We start from the raw sequence: 25,000 nt of genomic DNA, 5'->3' as shown, positions 1-25,000 counted from the left end.
CACTACTGGACTCAATAACAGCTATAATAAATATGTCATTACATTTCATTTATAAAGCACTTGACAATGTCAGCACTGCATTAATGAGCCACAATGTAATGTGGACAGTAAGAGAATGAATTCAGCACTGACCACTGCATTCACCATTCACTGCTAAAAAAAAAAAAAAAAAAAATCTCCTGGACTGAATTTTTTGCACTCCAGCAGATGTTGATCAGATCCACAGTCCTCCTGGTTGATTCTTGAGAGTTGGGAATGGCAGAGTTAACGAGCATTTCCTCCCACAGCCTATGGCATAGACTTTGGAAGGAAATGCTCGCTAACTCTGGGATTCCCAAGCCTCCAGTTCACTTCGCATTGGCATAGAGTCTATGCCATAGACTCTATGCCAATGCGAAGTGAACTGGAGACTTTAGAATGTCCATAGGTGTGGTGTGTGAGTGATGGTGTGTGTGTGTCTGTGTGTGTGTCCACAGGTGTGTGGGCCCTGAGGTACACTGGTGACCCATTCAGGGTGTCTAACTGCCATCTGCCCAGACTCCCAAACCCGTGACACTGAACTGAATTAAGCAGGTTTAGGACGATGGATGAAGGACTCACTTTCCCCCCACAGAGCTTCTCAATTAGTTTGAGCCAGGGGTTCGAACCAGGAACTTTCTAGTCACACACCCACTCCTTTGACCTTTGGGCTCATACCACCGCGGCAGGTGCGGACTGGCCGTCGGGAAGTTCGGGAATTTTCCCAGTCGGTCTTTATTTCCCAACACCGTATTCAATAGGTCATCTTAGCTGCAGCGACATGTGTGGTGCAATCCATGCTAGCAGGTAGCAGTTGCCATCACAAGTATCTAGCACTTGTTGCCGAAACATGGACAGAAAGAGAAAACTCGGGGCCAGCGGTGCACAGAAGGTGCGCCAAAAAAGAAAAAAGAAAAAGAAAAGGGCTTTGCTGGCTGTTGCCGAGAAGTGTGCTAAGATAACGGATTTATTCAAGCAGTCTGCAGGTGATGATGAGGACGGTGGCGAAGAGGCAGAAATGTCAAAGTGGAGTGAGCAGGTGCTCGGTCATGGTTACGTGCTATGTGCTGTGAACTAGCTAAATGAGCTAGCTAAAGAACAACATGTTTTTGTTAACGTTCCGCTGCAATTTTCCTCCAGACCACTCATTAATTCTTTTGCGCATTAAAGGCTACAGCAATAAAAATTATTTGTTCAACACTTACTCTACAATCTACACAAACAGGTGAACATGGCTCTGAACAGGGAAGGGAAAGGATGGAAGAGGAGGGAGCACAGATCCAATTAGAGGTGCACTATTGGGGGCATCCAAGTAGCATAGTGGTCTATTCTGTTTCCTGCTAACACGGGGCTCGCCGGATTGAATCCCGGCATTACCTCCGGCTTGGTCGGGCGTCCCTACAGATGCAATTGGCCGTGTCTGCGGCTGGAAGCTCGATGTGGGTATGTGTTCTGGTCGCTGCACTAGCGCCTCCTCTTGTCTGTTGGGGCGCCTGTTTGGGGGGAGGGGACTATGGAAAATAGCATGATCGTCCCATGCACCACGTCCCCCTGGTGAAGCTCCTCACTGTCAGGTGAAAAGAAGCGGCTGGCGACTACACATGTATCAGAGGAGGAGGCATGTGGTAGTCTGCAGCCCTCCCTTGATCGGCAGAGGAGGTGGAGCAGAGACCTACCCTTGAAATTGTGTTTTTATAGCAGAATTTTAACACTGGGGACTATGGCACTTTCGCGTGGCGGCGAGGTGAATAAGGTGAATTATTTTTGGTTCATCTAGTGTTGCTCCAGTTCTCCTGTGCTGAGATCAGCAGTGAATGATTTGCAGCAATCCCCTCCAGGCTACCGCCTCGCGGAGATAAAAAAAATCTTGTCTCAAGTTTGACCTTGTCTGATGCCCACTCCACATTTCTAATAAAGAACACAACTATGGACTACAACTGTTTTGCGCTTCATCATTACACTTGATTCCATTTCTATGGACCCCGGACTGTCCCATTTTTTAAGTACCCTGTCAAATTCCCTCCCTAAGAAGTGAGGACAGGATAAGCATATAAGTACACCCGGAGCATGCAAACTATGGAAACTGTCAACCTGGTCCCCACCGCCGCCCCCAATGGAGGAAGCCACAGAATGCCCATTGGGCCGACGAGCTTCCCAGTACCCGCCCCAGCTTAGCCGTTGACCACGACACAATCCTTCGCCACCACACAGCGACCCAGGAATAAATGTTTTAGACAACGAAAAACAAAACCATGCTGCAGGATCGCTGAGGTTTACCTCAGAAATGCTTCTCTTAACATTTTAAGAGAAATGGAAGTCGTAATACTGGTGCAGATGTTAAACAGATATCTGCTGGCTTAATACAATTGTTGATCCAGTTAATAGCAGAGAAGAGGGCACAGGTCTCTACATCACCTTGTTTTCATCTTATTTATTTTCTCACTGAGCCCTATGTTTTTATTGCCATAAATCATGAGGGGGTAAAACAAATAAAGTGGCTAGTAAAGGAGAGCGCTTGTCTTGCTCAGAGCCTACTCTGGATGAGAGGGTGATGGGGGGGAGGGCGAGAGAGAGACAGAGACAGAGGGAGAGACAGACAAAGAGGGAGAGAGAGGGAGGGACAGACAGAGAAACAGACAGAGCGAGGCCGCGACTTACATAGAGGACCAATGACAAGACAGACAGAAAAACTGAGAGAGAATAGAGAATAAAAGTTAGATAGATTCACACAGACAGACAGATCGATAGATGGACAGAGCGACAGACAGACATATAGACAGAGATGGATAAAGACACATAGATGATGGACAGAGAGACGTACTGGCAGACAGCTAGAGAGCGAGGCAGACAGACAGGCAGAAAGACAAACAGATGGACAGAAAGGTAGACGGAGAGACAGACAGAGAAACACACAGAGACATAGACAGACACACAAATGGACAAAGCCAAATGGACGGACAGTCAGACGGAAGGATGGACAAACAGACAGACAGACAGACAGACAGGTGGAAAGAGACTGGGCTAGTGGAGGGATACCCTGCCTGGTCTGAGTTCCAGTTAAGACTCCCACTCATCAGGAGAAGACAGATTCTCACGGCCTGGTTTACTTCAATACATTCCTCATCCTGTCATCTTGCAAGCCAACACCCCATAGGACAGAACAGAACAGATAGAGACGCTTAAGCTCAGTGCCAAGCTAACACGTGCTAGCAAGACAAGGGTTCCACACCCACAGCCTTTATGCTAACGCTGCCTTGCTGTCCGGGACTCAAGAGGGATTGGATGCAATCAGCAGTTGGCCCTTGGAGAAAAACGGGACAAGCACAACAGTCCAAAAGAGGTGATGTCAGCTCAGAGTTTGGTGCAGAAAGACGTGACAGAGAGATATAGCTGTGTTTACAAGTTGCCAGAGGGTTTAGAAGAGATTCGCTTTGCATCTGCTCTTAATTTGGCTGAGCCACTTATTGTTGCTGAAAATCAAGGCTTACTGCATTCAAATGAATCCAAACACGACATCGGGCCCCATTGTCGAACCAAACCGTGTCCAAATGTCAGTGCTGGCAATGGCAACATGTGGCTGAGATAATTTACTGGCTTCTCCTTGTTCATGCTGGCCTGAATCAACGTGTCAATCAGTCAATAAATCCATCAATCAGTCACACTCGGGTTATATAGTACAGAAATTGGGAATGCAATGCTTTTCATGTGAGAGCCAAAGACAAGCTTTTACCAATACACAGGATTTAGGATTGTGTGTGTGTGTGTGTGTGTGTGTGTGTGTGTGTGTGTGTGTGTGTGTGTGTGTCTGTAGGGTCTGTAGGGTCTGTAGGGGGTCACTGAATGTTGGTCAGTTGTACTGGTGCAGGATCCGGATGAGGGTTGTAGTAAAGGGAGGGGGGGGGATCAGGGGAGTTGTGGTTGATATCTGCTGGATTGTGTTACAATCCTCTACAACTGCGTGCTCTACCATCCATCTACTGAAGTTGTTGACAAACAGTATAGTAAATACACCTGTTCCCATTCCAGTCAGCGGGCAGTGTACTGCACATGTAATGGGAGAAGGAGGGTGTGTGTGTGTGTGTTTGTGGGGGGGGGGTTGTTTACCGTACTCCGCGTCATTAAAGGTCCCCGCCAGGGTCTTACAAGACGAGTTATCTCCACCACACACCCCGCACTTGTCATTCCTGGCCTTGGAGTTCAACACATGGTCACAGCCCGCTTGCTGAGGAGGCAAATATCAGAATCGGAGTCAATTTAATTGCCACGAAAAGCAAAACATCAGATTTAAGAAATGTGTTGTAATGGTGTGGGGGAAAAAAAATATTGATGGGAGTACTGTCCTGAACTTTGCTTATTCTTGTATTTTGTGTAGAATTCAGCCCCCCAGCACAAGTTATAATCAATCACGTGTAGTTAATGTTTCTACTCATAAAGTCAAGAAAAGTAATATAACAAATAGAAATTAATAAGTCAAACAAGTCAAAAAGTAGAAAGTAATAGATATATAAAAAGTAATCACTATAAAAAATTGAATAATAATAATAATAATAATAACATGTGTTAAGAAATAACCCAGCAACTGAGGATGCACAAGCCAGTGCATTCTTAGTGCCGGTCCCAAGCCCAGATAAATAAATATATAAAGTACTTGGACATGTTGCGTAGCGGGGTTATGGCGATGTTTAACGTTGCGCTCACGAACATCTTTTCACCTGGATAGATTGCAGTCGTGCGCAAAATGTACTTGGCAGAATAAAAAGCAGCTCCTGATTGTGATCTATAAACATTTTGCTGAAAACTGAGGTGTCCTCCTCTCCAAGACTCACAAAACATGAATCAGGAGCGGGAGGCCAGCGCCAGAGACGAGTTATAGATGCTGCCTTGACAGCATGAGCTACATCCACATTAGCTGTAAAAAAAAAAAAAAAAAAACGTTTGGGAGCACGGATCGTACAGGCTGGAGGACAAGCTGAGTGTTGGTGTGTGTGGGAGAGAGAGAGCGAGACAGACTGACAGACAGACAGACAGACAGACAGACAGCGACAATAGGAGATACCCGGCAGAGGCCTTGAACACAGATGTCGTAAGTGTCTGGTCCGCACGGCGTTCCATCAATGACACGGTCCTTCAGCTGATAGTAGGCCATTGTCCCGGCGACCCGGCAGAACAGCTTACATCGATCCTTCATTAGTACTAGACAGATGATGGGGAACAAAACGTTGTAAACAAATAGACCGCAGCTTATCAAGTTCACAATACTGGCTTCGACAGAAGTTTTGCACAAGAGGATAAAATGCTACGGGAGGATTCATTCAGATCAGCGTGACAGTTTGGTTAAGTTCAGCGCACATTTTCGCAAGAACAGCCAAAAATATCATTTCTTAGGGGGGGGGGGGGAGCCCCACAATCTGACTACTGGCTCCAGGGCTCGGCCTGTTTGCTTGTATAGCATGAATTGAAAGAACGAATCAACATGCAGTAACCTAGAGATGGCGGTCCTTGCCAGACGGCAATCTTGCGTAGCTGAGCAGACCCTCCCAGAAAGGAATGAGATACTCCTACATGAGGGCAACCGGCCAGGATATCTGCATGAAAAGGGCTGCGAGTTGCATTAATGCGGATTGCCCTGCACATTTTTGCTGTAGCCCCTCGCTATCAGGGCAATGCAAAATATCTTGGAAGAATATACACGTTGACATAAAGTGTGCCTTCGGAGCCAAGTGAAAAGAAGAGTGTGTCTGGGAGTCTGAAAACGCGGGGCGTCAAGACGTGGAAGGGGACGCATGTTGGTTATCGCTTTTTTATCTCGTGTTGCTTCATGAGGAGATTGAGCAAAAAGTGCAGATGATGCAAGTGTGTCTCGATTCTTCGTGCCCTCATTCATATCTGTGTTGTCCTACACGTGCATTTAATATCATTTCGCCTCTTTGGGAGCTGCAGAATGTAGCGGCATGTCACAATATCGTCTAGAAACCTCTGCTTCATATCTCCCAGCTCCCTGAGGGGGTTTTCATATGTTTTGGAAAGTGCACAATGCACACTTGAGATTAAAAATAAGAAAAGCTTATTATTGAATATGTTATTCCCCCCCCCCTTTTCTCCCCAATTGGCCAATTATCCCCCTTTTCCGAGCTGCCCTGGTCGCTGCTCCACCCCCTCTGCCCATCCGGGGAGGGCTGCAGACTACCAGTCGCTTCTTTTCACCCGACAGCGAAGAGTTTCACCAGGGGGATGTAGTGTGCAGGAGGATCACGCTATTCGTCTCTGTTCCCCTTCTCCTCCGAACAGGTGCCCCGATCAACCAGAGGAGGCGCTAGTGCAGCGACCAGGACACATACCCACATCTGGCTTCCCACCCGCAGACACCGCCAATTGTGTCTGTAGGGACGCCCGACCAAGCCGGAGGCAACACGGGGATTTGAACAGGCGATCTCCATGTTGGGAGGCAACGGAACAGACCACTACACTACCCAGATGCCCCTGAACATCTGTTCAATGGCTTCAGAACCTATCTAGCTAGCAAGACTAAATCGGTACTGATGGGTAATTTAGTTGTTTGAAGCAATAAAATCCTCACTGTGCAGCATACCAATGTAGAAATCTGTCTTTTCCATCTACCAAGGCTTTTCTGACAGGGCCTTCATGTACCAGAATGCATTACGTGCAAGCTTTCTATTACCATCCATAAAATCCTCTGTGCTCATGACAGTGCAACACTCATCATCTGAATCCGGAATAGTGGAAACCCACCATCCACAGATTTGCTAGCTTGCAGACATTCTGCCGTCAGTATTTTGGTTTTGTCCTCTGTAAATGCATACCTACTTCAAAAACCCCTCTGTCTCCTTACACACTTGATATCCCTCAGTAAGATGACACTCCTAGCTCTTTAGATACCGTTTTCTCAATATTCTTCGACACGTTTAAGTGTCCCAACTGTTTTTCTTTTTTTACTTTGTAACTTGCCGAAGACGTTTTGTTTATGTCGAACGTCTCAAGTGAAATTCTGGTTGCGTGTGATGTCATTCAGCGACAACCAACACCCGATGCGACGTGAAGAACGGCGCTCCAAGTGCAGTGTGGCCGACTGACGCATCTAAATTCCCCGAGACGTCAAGTCAGACGGTGAGAGGAGCCATCTTTAAAGGAACATGCCGCCGATGTTTTTGTGTTTCACATTTCTACGTCCCCCTAAAAACAGCAGAAACTCTTCAACATAAGATAACGACAAAACATTTGATTGTGTAGTCTTCAAGACTTGTTTTAATAATTATGTCAGCGATAGCAAAGACTTGCGAAGAATATAATAATAATCATCATTATATTTATATAGAGCTTTTCTAGACATGCATTAAATATTAGATAGAAATTAGATATGCATTAAAATAATACGTTTTGCACTGCGATGTCCTTGTCTGTTCACCCGCTGGTGAACAGACAAGGACATCGCAGTGCAAAACGTATTATTTTAATTTTGTACGTAGTAAATTAACGTTAGTGTCTATCCCACCGCTGGCTCTAATGGGCCTGGTCGGTTCTACATCTACAGCATATCAACGTTTTAGGATAGCATTGAATAGATCGTGCACGTTGCTCGTCTTTATCGTTAAAAATACACTACCGTTCAAAAGTTTGAGATCACCCAAACAATTTTGTGTTTTCCATGAAAAGTCACACTTATTCACCACCATATGTTGTGAAATGAATAGAAAATAGAGTCAAGACATTGACAAGGTTAGAAATAATGATTTGTATTTGAAATAAGATTTTTTTTACATCAAACTTTGCTTTCGTCAAAGAATCCTCCATTTGCAGCAATTACAGCATTGCAGACCTTTGGCATTCTAGCTGTTAATTTGTTGAGGTAATCTGGAGAAATTGCACCCCACGCTTCCAGAAGCAGCTCCCACAAGTTGGATTGGTTGGATGGGCACTTCTTTGAGCAGATTGAGTTTCTGGAGCATCACATTTGTGGGGTCAATTAAACGCTCAAAATGGCCAGAAAAAGAGAACTTTCATCTGAAACTCGACAGTCTATTCTTGTTCTTAGAAATGAAGGCTATTCCATGCGAGAAATTGCTAAGAAATTGAAGATTTCCTACACCGGTGTGTACTACTCCCTTCAGAGGACAGCACAAACAGGCTCTAACCAGAGTAGAAAAAGAAGTGGGAGGCCGCGTTGCACAACTGAGCAAGAAGATAAGTACATTAGAGTCTCTAGTTTGAGAAACAGACGCCTCACAGGTCCCCAACTGGCATCTTCATTAAATAGTACCTGTTAGAGCCTGTTTGTGCTGTCCTCTGAAGGGAGTAGTACACACCGGTGTAGGAAATCTTCAATTTCTTAGCAATTTCTCGCATGGAATAGCCTTCATTTCTAAGAACAAGAATAGACTGTCGAGTTTCAGATGAAAGTTCTCTTTTTCTGGCCATTTTGAGCGTTTAATTGACCCCACAAATGTGATGCTCCAGAAACTCAATCTGCTCAAAGAAGTGCCCATCCAACCAATCCAACTTGTGGGAGCTGCTTCTGGAAGCGTGGGGTGCAATTTCTCCAGATTACCTCAACAAATTAACAGCTAGAATGCCAAAGGTCTGCAATGCTGTAATTGCTGCAAATGGAGGATTCTTTGACGAAAGCAAAGTTTGATGTAAAAAAAATCTTATTTCAAATACAAATCATTATTTCTAACCTTGTCAATGTCTTGTCTCTATTTTCTATTCATTTCACAACATTAGGTGGTGAATAAGTGTGACTTTTCATGGAAAACACGAAATTGTTTGGGTGATCCCAAACTTTTGAACGGTAGTGTATATAGCCGACAAACATTGAAATTTTGTTTCTTTTTGGATTTCCCCCCGCTTTTCTCCCCAACTGTATTTGGCCAATTACCCCACTCTTCCGAGCCATCCTGGTCGCTGCTCCACCCCCACCCCCCGAGTCGATCCGGGGAGGGCTGCAGACTACCACATGATACTAGCCCCCCGCCCCCAATTCACCAACATATTTGCAATTCAACACTATTTTTGAGTCATATAGTAGTCAATAGTCGAGAGTGATTTGTTTCTTCAAAACGAGAGAAGCCTGCCTGTTTGTCATTATCCGACTTTGGTAATGGCTTCAGAACCTATCTAGCTAGCAAGACTAAATCGGTACTGATGGGTAATTTAGTTGTTTGAAGCAATAAAATCCTCACTGTGCAGCATACTAATGGAGAAATCTTGTCTTTTCCATCTACAAAGGCTTTTCTGACAGGGCCTTCATGTACCAGAATGCATTATGTGCAAGCTTTCTATTATCATCCATAAAATCCTCTGTGCTCATGTTGTGGGATGTCGTCCCTACCATTTTAAACGTAACCTGGCCAACAGAATGAGGATGTGTTTTTTTGAACGCCGTCTTTAGAGTAGAGCAGAAATGAAAAACCCAAGCTAAACTAGGCCGTCAACTTACGTCACAATACGTCACTTAGCAGACAGAAAATTAAAAAAACAAAAAACAAAAAACAATGCAGGTGTTTCTCACATGCTTTCTCTGTTGCAGAGAGAGGTGAGGCTGAACGTTCCCTTTGTTGTCAAATGTGGTGTGGGTTCTCGCTCTGAACCCAGAAGACTACAGAGATGTACTCACTGCCACTGTATTTGGGGATCCAGCGGACGGTGGGAAGCAGACCGTTGATGTTGAAGTGCTTGCCATCGAACTGAGAGCACTGCTCCTCGCGGAAGTCCTTCCGTTCGCGGGGGCACGGCTCAGTGTTGCATGAGCGGAACTTCATCCTGCGGCCCACGCAGAACTTCCCGCCATTTCTGGGCCTGGTATGAGACAGCAAAAAAGACTGGAACTGTGATATTCTGCCGTTTTTGTTTTGTTATTATGTGCTCATGTTTGTGTTTTAAATGTCCCTTTTCTGTTTTGTATAGCTTTGCATGGTGTTGCTGACTTGTATGTTATCCATCCATTATCTAAGCGCTTATCCCAGTTGGGGTCATGGGATGCTGGAGCCCATCCCAGCAGTCATTGGGCGGCAGGCTGTGAGACACCCTGGACAGGCCGCCAGTCCGTCACAGGACCCACACATTCATACCTAGCGACAATTCAGTATGTCCGATTCACCTGATCTACGTGTCTTTGGACTGTGGGAGGAAACCGGAGCACTCGGAGGAAACCCACACGGACACGGGGAGAACCTGCAAACTCCACACAGAGGACGAGCTGGGATGACACCCCAAGGTTGGACAACCCCAGGGTTTGAACTCAGGACCTTCTTGCCGAGGCGACTGCACTAACCACTGCGCCACCATGTCGCTTGTATAACGTGTATATGTTATGCTAACTTAAATGTTAATGTTGAGGCTAATGTTAAAGTTGAAAATCTTCCCTGATCTGTCCCTCCCTCTAGCAGTGAGAACTACAAAGTGTAGTCGCCATCGATGCTGATCTGCCATCAGTTCAGCAGTGAACAGTTCCTACCCTAGTAAAAGTGGATCCTGGGACCGAAGCTAACACACAGTCTAATGTATTACAAACTACATCACACTATATGGGAACACTGTTGTACAGTCATATTGACTGCAGAATTGGTAGATTAGCTGTCCAACAGAGGCATCACCAATTCAGCATCACATTTCAGTCCTTTTTCCTGTTTCATTAGGAACGTTTTTTTTTTTTTTTTTTTTTTTTTGCTGCACCAGTGTTCGTCCTACCCGGTCAAAAACGTCATCAGTGGTATATGGAGAATGTCTCCAACCATGGTAAAGATGCCAGTTAGTATTAGGTAACCTGACTCCATGCTCCAGATGGATAAAATAACTCTATCAATGGAGGAAAGTCCCAGATTTAAGCTTCAAATATTAAATTAGATGAGACTTTGATGTTATGATCACTGCAACTTAGCCCAAGGAAAATTCATTGTATGATGTCATACTTGCCAATACAAGATTCTGATTCTGACTCTGATTAAATCTTTATTCAGATTCGACTAGCGCAGATCGCTCCACGACTTCAGAACAAAGCTCGCTTTAACCCTTGTGTTCTGTTGGGGACTCATTTTAAAATAACTATTAAGCATAAACATTGTTAATATAATTAATAATTGAGATGAAAATAAATAAACCAGCGTTTTGTTTTTTTTTGGGGGGGGGGTTCTCCCTTTTTCTCCCCAATTGTATGCGGCCAATTACCCCACTCTTTTGAGTCGTCCCATACGCTGCCGCCCCCCCCCTCCCTCCCTCTGCTGATCCGGGGAGGGCTGCAGACTACCACATGCCTCCTCTGATGCATGTGGAGTCACCAGCCGCTTCTTTTCACCTGACAGTGAGGAGTTTCACCAGGGGGACGTAGCGCATGGGAGGATCGCGCTATTCCCTTCAGCTCCCCCTCCTCCCTGAACAGGCGCCCCAACCAACCAGAGGAGACACTAGTGCAGCAACCAGCACACATACCCACATCCAGCTTCCCACCCACAGACACAGCGACCAAGCCGGAGGTAACACTGGGATTCGATCCGACAATCCCCGTGTTGGTAGGAAACGGACTAGACCGCCACGCTACCCGAACGCCCAAACTGGGCATTTCTGAACAAATTTTACGACTGTATTGCTGTTAAATCCAAAGGTAGCCTGGGCCAATGTGACCGGCAAACGGCACATCCATTGCTAAGTAGCGAACAGGACATAACAGTTACTTTTTGTCTCCATTTTCATAATAAGCAAACCTACTTTGATGGACTGCCGTCCGGAACATGAATCAGGTTCGTTGAACAGGACTTGCAGGCTGGTTTCTCAGTCGAGTCAGATTCTGGGATGAATCACGGATTTATTCAGGTGCAACTCGGACCTGACTAATGCTTGTTTAGTCTCATTAGACTCCTGCTTAACGTGCGCCGGTGTTTTGTCTGTCGCGGTTGGTGTGTTGTGTCTGTTTGCGCGGCCTTATCTGCTCTTACTCAGGATTGTTGCAGTCTCTGGTGGTGCTCCTGGTTCCTCCACCACAGGTCCTGGAGCAAACACTGTACGGCCCCCAGGGGCCCCACTCTCCGTGGACTGGCCGCAGGTCCAGCTCCTTGTTCACACACATTCCACGTCGGCAGTACTGCAAGGGAAGACGAAAAGGCATGTGTATACATACACACACACACAAAGGGATCCTGTTAAAAGAGTGTGGTCTCTTGTGATTGCAGCTCAAGTTTGGAAGAAAAACACAGACTGTGTCGAGAGCAGATTTAATGCACACACAGCTGGGACTGTTGTTCCTCCTTTGCCTTGGCTAATCCCCTGTTTAGATGTAAAACTATATTTGAAAAGAATAACTCATCTAGCTATCATTTACCCCCGGGGAACGCTTCCAAGTCCTCCAGCTGGGACAGGGATGAGAGACAAATGAGAGAGACGTATAGACAAACAGAGGGGCACGAACTTGTCACTTGTGACAGGAAGCTGAGGCACGACACTTCCTTGTTGTCAGTCTTCGTTACAGCTTGAATTGGTGGAGGACATGGACACCGACTGGTGAAAATGACAGCGGGCGCTGATCTTGTATTTTTCCGACATTATCCCCGAAACTACCGTCATGAACGCAGAACGGGGATTATTACCTATAGGCGACCCTTCCACACGCCAAAACTCAAGACCGACCCACCGATGTTTTGTTTTTTTTCACGTGTATCTATTTAAAAAAATGTAAAATATTTCTGAAGGTTACTGACATTCAATGCACACAAGTTATACTGTTGAAAGCCGGCTGTCCGACATTTATCAGATTTTTAGGTAAAACCGGGAGGGAGGTGTAAGTAAGCCTACAGCTTTAGTTTAAGTCACAAATTTGGTCAAAGTCACAAAGTTAAGGGGCGTCCGGGCGGCGTAGCGGTCTATTCCGTTGCCTACCAACACGGGGATCGCCGGTTCGAATCCCCGAGTTACCTCCGGCTTGGTCGGGCGTCCCTACAGACACAATTGGCTGTACCTGTGGGTGGGAAGCCGGATGTGGATATGTGTCCTGGTCGCTGCACTAGCGCCTCCTCTGGTCGCTGCCCGAAGGAAGGGGGTAGTGTAATGACCATGGATGACTAGACTTGCTAGCCCTTAGCTAACGGGTTGGACCCTTTAGTCTACTGGTTAGAGCAGTTGCCTGTGGTCTGGGCTACCCGAGTCCGGTTTCCGGGTGCAGGGGTTTCCTGTTTAGATTCCCGTTTCAGTCGGGGCACCTGTTTGGTTTGGGGCGGGGTGGGGGGGGGACTTGGGGGAATAGCGTGATCTTCCCATGCGTTACATCCCCCTGGTGAAACTTCTCACTGTCAGGTGAAAAGAAGCGGCTGGTGACTCCACATGTATTGGAGGAGGCATGTGGTAGTCTGCAGAGGGGGCGGAGCAGCGACCGGGACGGCTCGGGAAATAGGGTAATCGGCCAAGTACAATTGGGGAGAAAAAGGAGGGGAAATCCCCCCCAAAAAACAAAAAAAGGCCTCAAAGTTCAATTCCCATCATGTGTTTGGTTTCTTTTATTCATCTCTAACTCCAGTTCTTCACAGATATCTGGCTCCTCGACAAAGGCTTTTCGATATGGCTCAGCATGTTTAATACTTTATTCTATTCATGTGTTTGGAGGTGGCGGGATGGGGGAAACATATTGGGGGGTGCTCATGTTCTGGTTTAAGGGAAAGCAAAGCAAAAGAATATTTTGAGATCTTTCTCTGCTGGTGTCATACACCATCCCGTCCTGGATTCTCAAACCGGTAACATCTGTGCTGACATGGCACAAGGTCCTTGGTTAAACCCAATATGGAAAGTACCATTGGAAATGATTCTGAAAGGAGGACGTCATGCCAAACACATCGCCACTGTTCAGTCTCCACCAGTTTATCGCGTGCATCGCCGCTCATGGAAGCCATTATCATCTTCACAACTGTTTTCTTTTCTCCGCACGTTCTCCCACAAGCCGTGTTTCCTGTTTCCCAATGGGCTTGGTTGATGAAAATGTTTATTCCAGATTTCATTGGGAAATCTTTTTAAGTTAAAAAAAAAAATGGAAAAAATGGAAATGTAATCTATTGTATTGATGGTAGGAAATTGGGGTATCGTTGAAAATATCACAGAAGAATAAAAAGGAGAAATCGAGATCAATTTTAGCCCCACTTTAGCTGGGATTTTATTGTCAATACATTTTTACACAGGGTCTTTCCTGGAGGGGGATTATAATTATACGTTTGGTAGTGTGTGTGTGTGTGTGTGTGTGTATCTGTCTGCGGCTAATCTCACAAACTACTGGATCTCTGTCCATCCATCCATCCACTATCCAATCCGCTTATCCTGCTCTCAGGGTGGCGGGGATGCTGGAGCCTATCCCAGCAGTCATTGGGTGGCAGGCGGGGAGACACCCTGGACAGGCCGCCAGGCCATCACAGTGCCAACACACATTCACACAGAGGGACAATTTAGTACGGCCGATTCACCTGACCTACATGTCTTTGGACTGTGGGAGGAAACCGGCGCCCCCGGAGGAAACCCACGCGCACACGGGGAGAACATGCAAACTCCACACAGAGGACGACCCCCAAGGTTGGACCACCCCGGGGCTCAAACCCAGGACCTTCTTGCTGTGAAGTAACCGCACTAACCACTGCGCCATTGTGCCGCACTACTGGATCTATCAGGCTAAATTTTTTTGTGCACACTTACGAGTATGATGAAAAACTCGTTGTTGCGGTGACTAAAAACCTCGAGAAATGTTCGTTCTCGCTACTGCCACTCCCTCTCCTCATTCACTGTCTAGCTCGTTCGACCAACACTGCTTTCCACAGTCAGCCGTCTGCACGCACATCTACGGTTGAGTCAGACTGGGCAGCGACGGTGTCAAAATGTATGTGGGTAGGAGTCTTGCGAGTAAAGAAGTCGATCGTATTTCACAAGTCAGCAAACCATTCACTGCTGATCTCAGCACAGGACGACGGGAGGAACACTGGAAGGACCAACAATAATAACCTCTCGTCTTTCTCTTCCTAGTTGTTGCGGTCAAACCAAAATGGTCACGAGTTTGGGTTTTTTTAAGCCACTTTATATTGTCATGTACAGGTTACCATGACATCTGTTCTCTGCATTTAACCCATCCTACTGTATAGGAGCAGTGAGCAGCTGTAGCGCCCGGGGACCGACTCCACTTCTTCTTTCCACTGCCTTGTTCTGGGGCACAGACATGAGTATTAACCCTAACCTGCAGGTCTTTTTGACCTTTTAAGTTTTGAGAAGTTCATATGAGACTCGGTCGCACTCGTGAAAGGGTCCGTCTAGGAGGCCGCACATCCACATACTGACAGGCAGGTAGATTTTTTGGCTCGAGTGCTGCATATTAAAAACTTTTTTTTTCCCTCCACATTTTCCATTCAATCGACTTGGGTGCGTGGCAAAAGTCTTATAATGGCAGGAAAAACACAAGTTTTTCTGTGTGTGTGTGTGTGTGTGTGTGTGTGCATCTGTCCGCTGCTAATCTTGCATACTACCGGGCCTGTCAGCCTTAATGATGTTTGTGCACAGTTATGATCGAGGACCTCTCGCGGTTGCGGTCATTCAAAACCTTTGAAAAACCTGTTTTATACCGTGATCGAGTTCGAACTCCTCAGCTGGTTTTTCACGTAAGTGCGAGCACCAAAGAAGGGGAGATACGCCTGGCGGGGGATCTGCACTCCACTGAGTGCACTCCTCTAGTCTGTATGTAAGTTAGTCCTGTGTGTCAATGACGGAAAGGCGCCTGGTATCAAGCATGGTGCACCAACCTAATCTTGCCAAGAAGCGCTAACAGTGCTTTCATACGCATAGCATAGCAGGCCCATTACTGTTTGTGTGTGTGTGTGTGTGTGTGTGTAACTGAATCCTCTTTCTTGGAGGTGAAGATAGCGGAGGGTCCTGTTCACCTGAAAGAATGCAGGACAAGACGGCGTCTGTCTGGGTAGGTAGTCCGCCGTCCGGGCACACGGGCTCGGGAGAGAAGGTGGCACCGTGATAAGGAAACTCTAGAGCTGAGATAACAGCAGGAACAAACTTCAGCGCTGGCCTGAGATCAGCTGCTATGTACCGACCCTCTACTCGGATACACAAGAGTTGAACGCACAAAGCTGGCAGCTTGGTGTACAACGCCGGTGAACAAACGCTGAGCACCACTTCTCTGCAGTTGAGAAATCGTACCACTATCATGCCCATGTCGCCCCAAGTTAGAAATGAGGGTCAGTGCTTAATGAAGGTCAATACTCAACGTATAGTACCATATGTATGATTCCTAATGGTGCGATACTCACTGTGTGAACACTGAATAGTGGAGACTTGCACTGGGCAATGTGGAAAATATTATCATGATAATCACAGAAGAGCTTATATGAGATCTATATATATATATATAATGATATATTTGATATTATATATTTGGGTGGCACAGTGACGCAGTAGTTAGCGCTGTCACCTCACAGCAAGAAGGTCCTGGGTTTGAACCCCGGGGGGATGTCCACCCTTGGGGGTCATCCCAGGTCCTTCCTCTGTGGAGTTTGCATGTTCTCCCCGTGTCTGCGTGGGTTTTCTCCGGGTGCCCTGGTTTCCCGCACCATCAAAAAGGCTTGCATCCGGTCTGTGCCCTTGACCGAGGCGTGGCAAGCCGAACTGGGGTTGGTTCCCGGGCGCTGCGCGGCGGCTGCCCACTGCTCCTAGCTACACAGCTAGGATGGGTTACATGCAGATTGTAAGTTCCCCACAGGGATCAATAAAAGTATCTCAAAAAATATCTCAAAAATATCTGCTTATGGATGTAAAAATGCTGTTTAACAACCCAGCTGAGGTTCGTCATACTGCACTGTTTGGTAACGTAAAGCACAATATCAAACCCAAACTGACCTCATTTTGTGAAAAATTTTAGGTAACAGATTCACGTTATCATTTAGACCAAAAAAAAAAACGTACATCATGATATGACAATATTTGAATTTCACCGCAGTACAATACGATTGACAGACAATAAACAATGATACTGAATTATTACCCTGCCCAAGTGGAGACAGCTTTTCTGCTAGTTTCAAATCTTAATTTGTCTCGAATGATGTCATATAGCCCTGTTGTTTTATGAGTGCATCTTTGTGCGAACTCACGACATCAAAACTCCACTCTACTTATTCCATCTATCGTTTCAAAGCAGAATACTAAGCGGCGCTGTTCTGGAAAGTCTGCTCGGGGGAGAGAACAGCATCATGCACGGCTCATCAGCCGATTCTTCATAATTGCATTATTAAGCCGGGGCGGATATCAATCAATGTCCTCCCCCACCTGGTTGACCGCCAAGCCGGCTGGGGTCTTCCCACGTGCAAAACACACAACAATGACTTTGGGTGAACATCTGTGAAATACAGCACTGCAGCCGCGTGCACGCACGCAGACACGCAAACAAACACACACACTGACTTTGGCGCCGCCGCCTCTGCTGTCCAGGGCCTAATATGTGGGTGTGTGTGTGTGTAAAACTCTAAAGATGGATGATGAAGTCTATGCATGATGACAGTCAGGTGTTTATAGCTGCAGGCTGCGGACTAAACAAACCACAAACATTTCGATAATCCAGACACTGGTTTGAGTTATGTAAAAGTTTACACACACACACACACACACACACACACACTTTCTGATTCCACTGTACATTAAAAGCGGGGTCAGTTTCTGAACAGCGCTGTCTGGATAAGAAGCATGTGAAGGAAAGTATTAAAGCACACCGCAGCCTATGGAAATGGTTTTCACACAGTGACTTGAGATTAAACAGGTGCCACTTCTTGCATTAAGAAAGTTAAGAGTGAAGAAGAGAGAAACTTGGGGGGAAATCAGTGAGACGGACGTTTACAGACGTCTCTTGGGGACCCCGAGGCCCGCCGGGCCCAGTCGGTGTGCCAACATTTTAAGCTCCGATGAAATGAAAAATGTATTTTCACTCTTACCGCCACCTTTATCTGCACTTAATTGATAATCATCCAACAATATGTTGTAAAAATATTCAAAAAAGGGGACCAGAGTGTGTGCTCCAGTTATCAGGGCATCACACTGCTCAGCATCCCTGGGAAAGTCTACTCTAGGGTGCTGGAAAGGAGGCTCCGACTGATTGTCGAACCTCAGATCCGGGAGGAACAATGCGAATTCCGTCCTGGCCGTGGAACAACAGACCAACTCTTTACCCGTGCGGAAGTGCTGAGGGGGGCATGGGAGTTTGACCAGCCAGTCTACATGTGTTTTGTGGACTTGGAGAAGGCTTACGACCGTGTACCCCGGGGCACTCTGTGGGGGGTACTGCAGGAGTATGGGGTATACCGGGGGCAGTTGCTACAAGCCACCCGGTCCTTGTATAACTAAAGTGAGAGCTGTGTCCGCATTCTTGGCACAAAGGCAAATGGGTTTTCGGTGGGTATTGGACTCCGCCAAGGTTGTCCCTTGTCTCCGATTCTGTTTGTGACATTCATGGACAGGATCTCAAGGTGAGGAGTGTGTCCTTTCTGGGAAGCTCAGCATTGCATCTCTGCTCTTCACAGATGATGTGGTTTTGTTGGCTTCATCAAAACACGGCCTCCAGCGCTCACTGGGGCGGTTTGCAGCTGAGTGTGAAATGGCCGGGATGAGAGTCAGCACCTCCAAGTCTGAGACCCCGGTTCTGTACCGGAAAATGGTGGATTGCTCCCTCCGGATTGGAGAAGAGTTGTTGCCTCAAGTAAAGGAACTCAAGTATCTCGGGGTCTTGTTCACGAGTGAGGGTAGGATGGAGCAGGAGATTGACAGGTGCATTGCTACAGCATCAGCAGTAATGCGGACGTTGTACCGGACCGTTGTGGTGAAGAGGGAGCTGAGCCGGAAGGCAAAGCTCTCAATTTACCAGTCAATCTTCGTTCCAACCCTCACCTACGTATGGTCACAAGCTTTGGGTAGTGACCGAAAGGGTGAGATCGTTGATACAAGCAGCTGAAATGAGTTTCCTCCATAGGGTGTCTGGGCTCAGCCTTAGAGATAGGGTGAGGAGCTCAGACATCCGGAGGGAGCTCGGAGTAGAGCTTCTGCTCCTTCACATCGAAAGGAGCCAGTTGAGGTGGTTCGGGCATCTGATTAGGATGCCTCCTGGGCGCCTTCCTTTGGAGCTTTTCCAGGCACATCCAACTGGGAGGAGACCCCAGGGTAGACCCAGAACTCGCTGGAGGGACTACATGTCCAGTCTGGCCAGAGAACACCTTGGGATCCCCCAGGAGGAGCTGGAGGAAGTTGCTGGGGAGAGGGACGTCTGGAGTGCCCTACTTAGCTTGCTGCCACCGCGACCCGACCCCGGAGAAGCGGCTGATGATAAGATGAGATGAGATGTTCTAAAAATTCACAAGATAAATTCAGTTGCTTTTGTGTTCATAAGAACATTTTATCGCATCTCGACGAATACAATAAATTGTTTTTTAGTAACAAACAAAATCATCCAATGGATGGATGAATGAATGAGACTGACAGAAGACGGGTGATCTTTTACCAACAAATTAAAACCAGCCAATAGCATATCATCACCTTCTTAAAACAATGGCCTAAGTCATCTTTTCAAGTTTTTCAAAAAACAGAAGGAACCGAAACAAATATAGAATATATGATATTTACTAATCATTTCACACAAAAAGGTTATGACAATATATGACTGTTGACATACAAATAACGCTGACGATATCAACTCCTCTACAAAGGCCCGGCCAAAATTGGCCATCAGTCAAATCCAACTCTCTTCGCTCACTAAATCACAGCCAACCATTTTGTTTTAATTTGGATATATGCAAAATTGCAAAAGTTTGCGGTGCTCTAAGTGAGGTACATGGGACCTTTAAAGAAAAAAGGCCAAACCTTTACGACTGCCACAAAAAAAAAGTTACCCTCCTCTGTCGGCCTTTGTACAGCCCCACTCCCTAGTTTAGGGACTGACAGCTAAGACCTGAGCGTCCCTTCAGTGCAACCCCCTAATGCTAGAAAACACACACACACACACACACACACACACACACACACACACACACACACACACACACACACACACACTTCCAAAGCCACCCCCCTTGATTCTATATTGGGGGACTTGCAAAGGCCAAGCAGGGACCACCGCAGAGGAGCCCGGCGGATCTGTCAAACACAGCTCGGCCCGACTGTCAGAGAGGACCAAAGCCCCCGTAAGCCTTTAAGGCATTCCACCCCCCCCCCCCCATCCCATCTCATCCCAACACGCACCCGCACCCGCAAACACACACACACACACACACACACACACACACCTTCCCCCTCCCTTCACTGGCGCCCTGTGTTTACAGCCGTTTCGTTTGGCTTGAAAAGGTGATGTGGGCGAAAAGAGAAAAGAACAAAGTTGTGGATGAAGGAGGAAAAAACATCTGTGAGGGACTGGTATGTGTGTGTGTGTGTGTGTGTGTGTGTGTGTGTGCATGCATGAGAGCTCAGGTGGACAACGTCATGATTGTGTGTGCAGATATGTGTGAGTGAGTGTGTATGTGAAGGCACATACACACACACATAAGGCTTGCTTCACACAGCGAAACTTCTTTGTTGGAAATGAGTTGCGTTCAAGTTGCATGGTGTGAAGCCCTCTGCAACCCTTCAGGAAACTTGTGTGAAAGCCAGCCGCAACAGTTGAAAACGTCTCAACTTTGTGCCACTCGTTCCACCCCGCAGCCAATCAACATTTCTTTCACGCACACTCATTTAGCCTTTTTTTTAAGGTGGTGTTTCTTCCTCTAGCGTATCCACCGGCATCAGTGCACTTATAGTTAGGGCTCTTTCTGTTTTCTGAGACAGCACTGCCCCACTCACATCAGCACTAATGACAGAAATATTTCATACCTAAATTATTAATGAAACTAAGTAGCCAATGCATGGGAAGACAAAAATATACAAGTTGTTTGAAATAATTGTCCCAAAAAAAAAAAAACAAACATACAAATGTAGCACATTCCAGATATCATCAAGCGAGAAAATGATCCCCATCTAGCGGAATAAAGTAAATAAACAAATTGTGCTGCAGGGGAATTTGATTCTTTTTGAATTTCTCGTAGCTGTCAAATCGCATGGAAATTAGGCTGCATGCAATTTGCAACCTGCAGCTAGTTGCGTGAAAGTTTTACTGTGTAAAACCAGCCTAAAAAACACTTGCATATGTGATGCCGCTTGTGTGTGTGGTCTGCATGTGTGTGGGAGTTGTGTGAGTATGTGTACATGTGCATGTACAGCATATGTCTGTGTGTGTGTGTGTGTGTGTGTGTGTGTGTGCACACGCTTGTGTGCGTGCGTGTTTGTGAGTGTTTGTGATTTCTTCAGGTTTGAGGGCATCTGGGGGCCACACTCAATTCCAATTAGCCCTTTTCTCCAAAGTGCACAAACAAGAGCCCTGGAAGACGTGCAGCGTGGGCACAGCTGACACAGGCACTGAAGCATACAGGAGAGTCTTTCCTAGAAGGATCGTTTGGATTTGCCCTCCGTTGGGAATGTGGTGAGACATTCCGAGACAATCTGAGGAATCCTGCCTAGAACTCAGAACTTGTGCTGCTGATTGAATTAAGAAGAGTCTAACTCTACAGCAAAATTGGGGACATTACTAGTATCTTGTGGAGGTTTCTGGCTCTATCCTGCTGAACTTTGGGCCTTGTAGGCCTTGCAGGCTGATGACCAAACCATGCCACCCAAAGCTTCTCACACCAACACTGAGGAATATGTCACCATGGCTCAGGTGTATGAATTGCTGGGCCAGCAAAAAGACTTCTACAGAACTTGAACACCAGGAAAAAAGCTTAAAAACTTGTGTACACATCATAGTTGATTCTTCAAATTTGATTATCGTGTCAAAGCAAGTCTATGATCTTAAGGCGGGTCTAGAGATTACTCAAAAGGAATTTAGAATGTTTAAAATCTCATGTAAATCTTGGTCCAAGAACTGTAATGAAACCAGGACAGATTTGGACACAATTTGCAAAAGTTTGATCTCAATCTCAGACAAGACCGACTATCTGGAGGGCCAGTCAAGATGCCATAATATTATTGTAGATGGCATTAAAGAGTCTGGGAAAGAAAAGATGTTTGAAACTGAAGAAGTGAGAAAAGTATTTGGTGAAAAACTACAACTGGATCACTTGAAAATAGAGTTGGAATGGGCTCATAGGACTGGGAAGGACTGGGAAGCCAATGTCAATGCTCAAATCTTTACTTTGTCTTTGAAAACAGGCATTGTGCCAGAGGATTTAAAAGGTGCCAAAGTTGTTCCTCTGTTTAAAGCAGATGCCCGTGTTGTTTTAATAACTAGGCCCATATCTTTTACCATGTTTTTCAAAAATATTTGAAAAATTTTACATATAAAAGGATTCTTTTTCATCTAGATTTTGATTCAATTATATACAAACACTAGTATGGTTTCCAGAAGAATCACCTGACTGACAAAGTTCATAGACCTTTCAAAAGCCTTTGATGGTTTAACATAATATTTCATTTAAAGAGCTGAATAAATATGGTTTTCATGATACTATGTACAAATGGTTAAAAATGTATGTCTCCAACAGAAAAGTTTGTTTGTGTTAAGGGTTGCTAATCCAACAAAGCCAGAATATTCTGTGGGGTGCCGCAAGGGTCTATTCTTGGACCATTATTATTTCTTATTTATATTAATTATTTGTCTAATGTCTCAAATATCCTTTCTCCAATAACATTTCCAGACGACACAACACTAGTTCTCTCGCATTCATATTTCAATTCACTGATAAAAGATGCTGGCTGAATGTTGGTTTAACTGCCTACACTACATGTCTCAGATAAATATACTATCTTTGAATATAAAAAAATCTATCATTTTCAGTAGCAAAAAATCATACTCTTAAGGATTTATCTAAACTTACAATTGAGTCTGTTGATATGCCTGAAGTGTCAACTACAAGATTCCTGGGAACTATTGTTGAGAGTTTGAGTCGGAGAGAACAAATTGACTGGGCGAGCAGAAAAATAAATCAACCTATTAGCATAATAAGGAGGGTTAGGAGGAGCCGAAAGTAGTAGTAAAAGTCATCTTATCACCACAAACTGTCTCCTTACTCTTTATTATAGTCTAATTTATCCCTATCTTTCATGTTGTAATAGAAAGTACTTTTCCTACTACTCGCCACAGAATTTTGGTCCTGCAGGAAAGTTTTGTTAGGATTGAAACCTGACCAGAGTCACACATCTCATCTGCTCCTCTATTTCAGAAACGTAAGGTTCTCACTATATATGACATCAATATTTTTCAAGTATTTTTAAGATAAATTCAAGTGAATGGAATATTCCAGAGCAGTTCAAGACTTACTTTAAAGCAAATTCACAGGTCCATTCTTACTTCTCAATATTTAGATATTCATCCTCCTAAATTTCTCACTTGCAGAGGTCAATGTTCAGTTTAGAGGTACCAAATTATGGAATGGTTCTTCCCATCTGGCAAAAAAAACAAAACGGTTCCTCTATAAAATGTTGCAAAAGATGCTTAAAAGACCATTTAACTGGTGTTTTCATTTATTCATTCATTATCCAAACCGCTCATCCTGCTCTCAGGGTTGCGGGGATGCTGGAGCCTATCCCACCAGTCATTAGGTGGCAGGCAGGGAGACACCCTGGACAGGCCACCAGACCATCACAGGCCCGACACACACACACATACACACCTAGGGACAATTAAGTATGGCTGATTCACCTGACCTTCATGTCTTTGGGAGGAAACCGGAGCACCTGGAGGAAACCCACACAGACACGGGGAGAACATGCAAACTCCACACAGAGGATGACCCGGGACGACCCCCCAAGTCTGGACTAGCCTGGGGTTTGAACCCAGGACCATCTAGCTGTGAGGCGACCGCGCTAACCACTGTGCCACCTAACTGGTGTTTTGTAACTGCTCTTTCCCATGTATTGTTGTCCATGTATCCATTTATCATTGTTATTGCTCAGGAGTCAATACAGGTGTAAAAACCAACATCCCCATGCACACACACACACACACACACACACACACACATTCTGCTTTTATTTTGATATGTTTTTGGTAATATATGTTTTGTTACTATTTGTTTGCCATTACTGTTATGTAGTCATGTTATTGTCTGTATGTTAAATTTTTGCTCTCTATAACATTGTGAAATTTTAACATTATTTAGGTGAAGGCTTCTAATAAGCCCACTGTGTTTTCTGCCTCTCCCACCACTGTATGTTATTTGTTATCTTTGTCATTTTCGTGTATTTTTTAAATTGTCAAAAAAAAACAACATTTGAAGGTCTCATGAGAGAAACCGGTCCAGCTTCACTAGCATGTGTTTCAAATTAAGAATTTCACAGACATGCGCCGAGTTACCAACATGTACCAAGACATACAAAGGTGCCTGAGTGTACACGTGCAACAAGGCACACACACACGCACGCACGCACGCACGCACGCACGCACACACACACACACACACACACACACACACACACACACACACACACACACACACACACACACACACACACACACACACAGGAAACGCAGATTTATAGATGGAATTTAGAGCCAAAAGATTTTGACATATAATGGATAAGCACACACCTATCAGTCACAAATCCACATGTGAATTTACGTGTATATACACACACGCGCACACACACAAACACACACACACACACAGGACTGTAAAATGACACGTCATTACATCCTCAACAAAAAAAGACAGTACCGAGCAAAGTGTGACCATCCGGTAATACTTCCCAAAGAGGACGGAGAAGAGCTGACAGCCCTCACCCCGGCATTTTGTGACACAGAGCCGAGTGTCTGAGGGCTGCAGCATCTGCTCCGAGGTCTCGGGCTGGCTGGTTTGGACACCAGCGCCCTGTAATTGCCAGGAAGCTGCTCCAGAGAGCACCTCATTTCTGAACCCAAGCCATACATCACGGCGGGAATGAGAGGGCA

General features: G+C 45.7%; 1 protein-coding gene across 1 annotated transcript in view; it reads right to left on the bottom strand.

Annotated features, from left to right (window-relative positions):
• Nucleotides 1-25,000, bottom strand: part of LOC130113997 (A disintegrin and metalloproteinase with thrombospondin motifs 20-like) — a 183,101-nt gene that overhangs the window by 91,123 nt on the left and 66,978 nt on the right. The window contains 4 exon segments of the mRNA XM_056281714.1: nucleotides 4,123-4,240; nucleotides 5,075-5,211; nucleotides 9,650-9,831; nucleotides 11,964-12,109. Coding sequence (XP_056137689.1) covers nucleotides 4,123-4,240; nucleotides 5,075-5,211; nucleotides 9,650-9,831; nucleotides 11,964-12,109 — 583 coding nt within the window.

Source organism: Lampris incognitus, chromosome 6 (genome assembly GCF_029633865.1).
Source record: "Lampris incognitus isolate fLamInc1 chromosome 6, fLamInc1.hap2, whole genome shotgun sequence".
Taxonomy (NCBI): Eukaryota; Metazoa; Chordata; class Actinopteri; order Lampriformes; family Lampridae; genus Lampris; species Lampris incognitus.
This window is presented reverse-complemented; position numbering and strand designations above follow the sequence as displayed.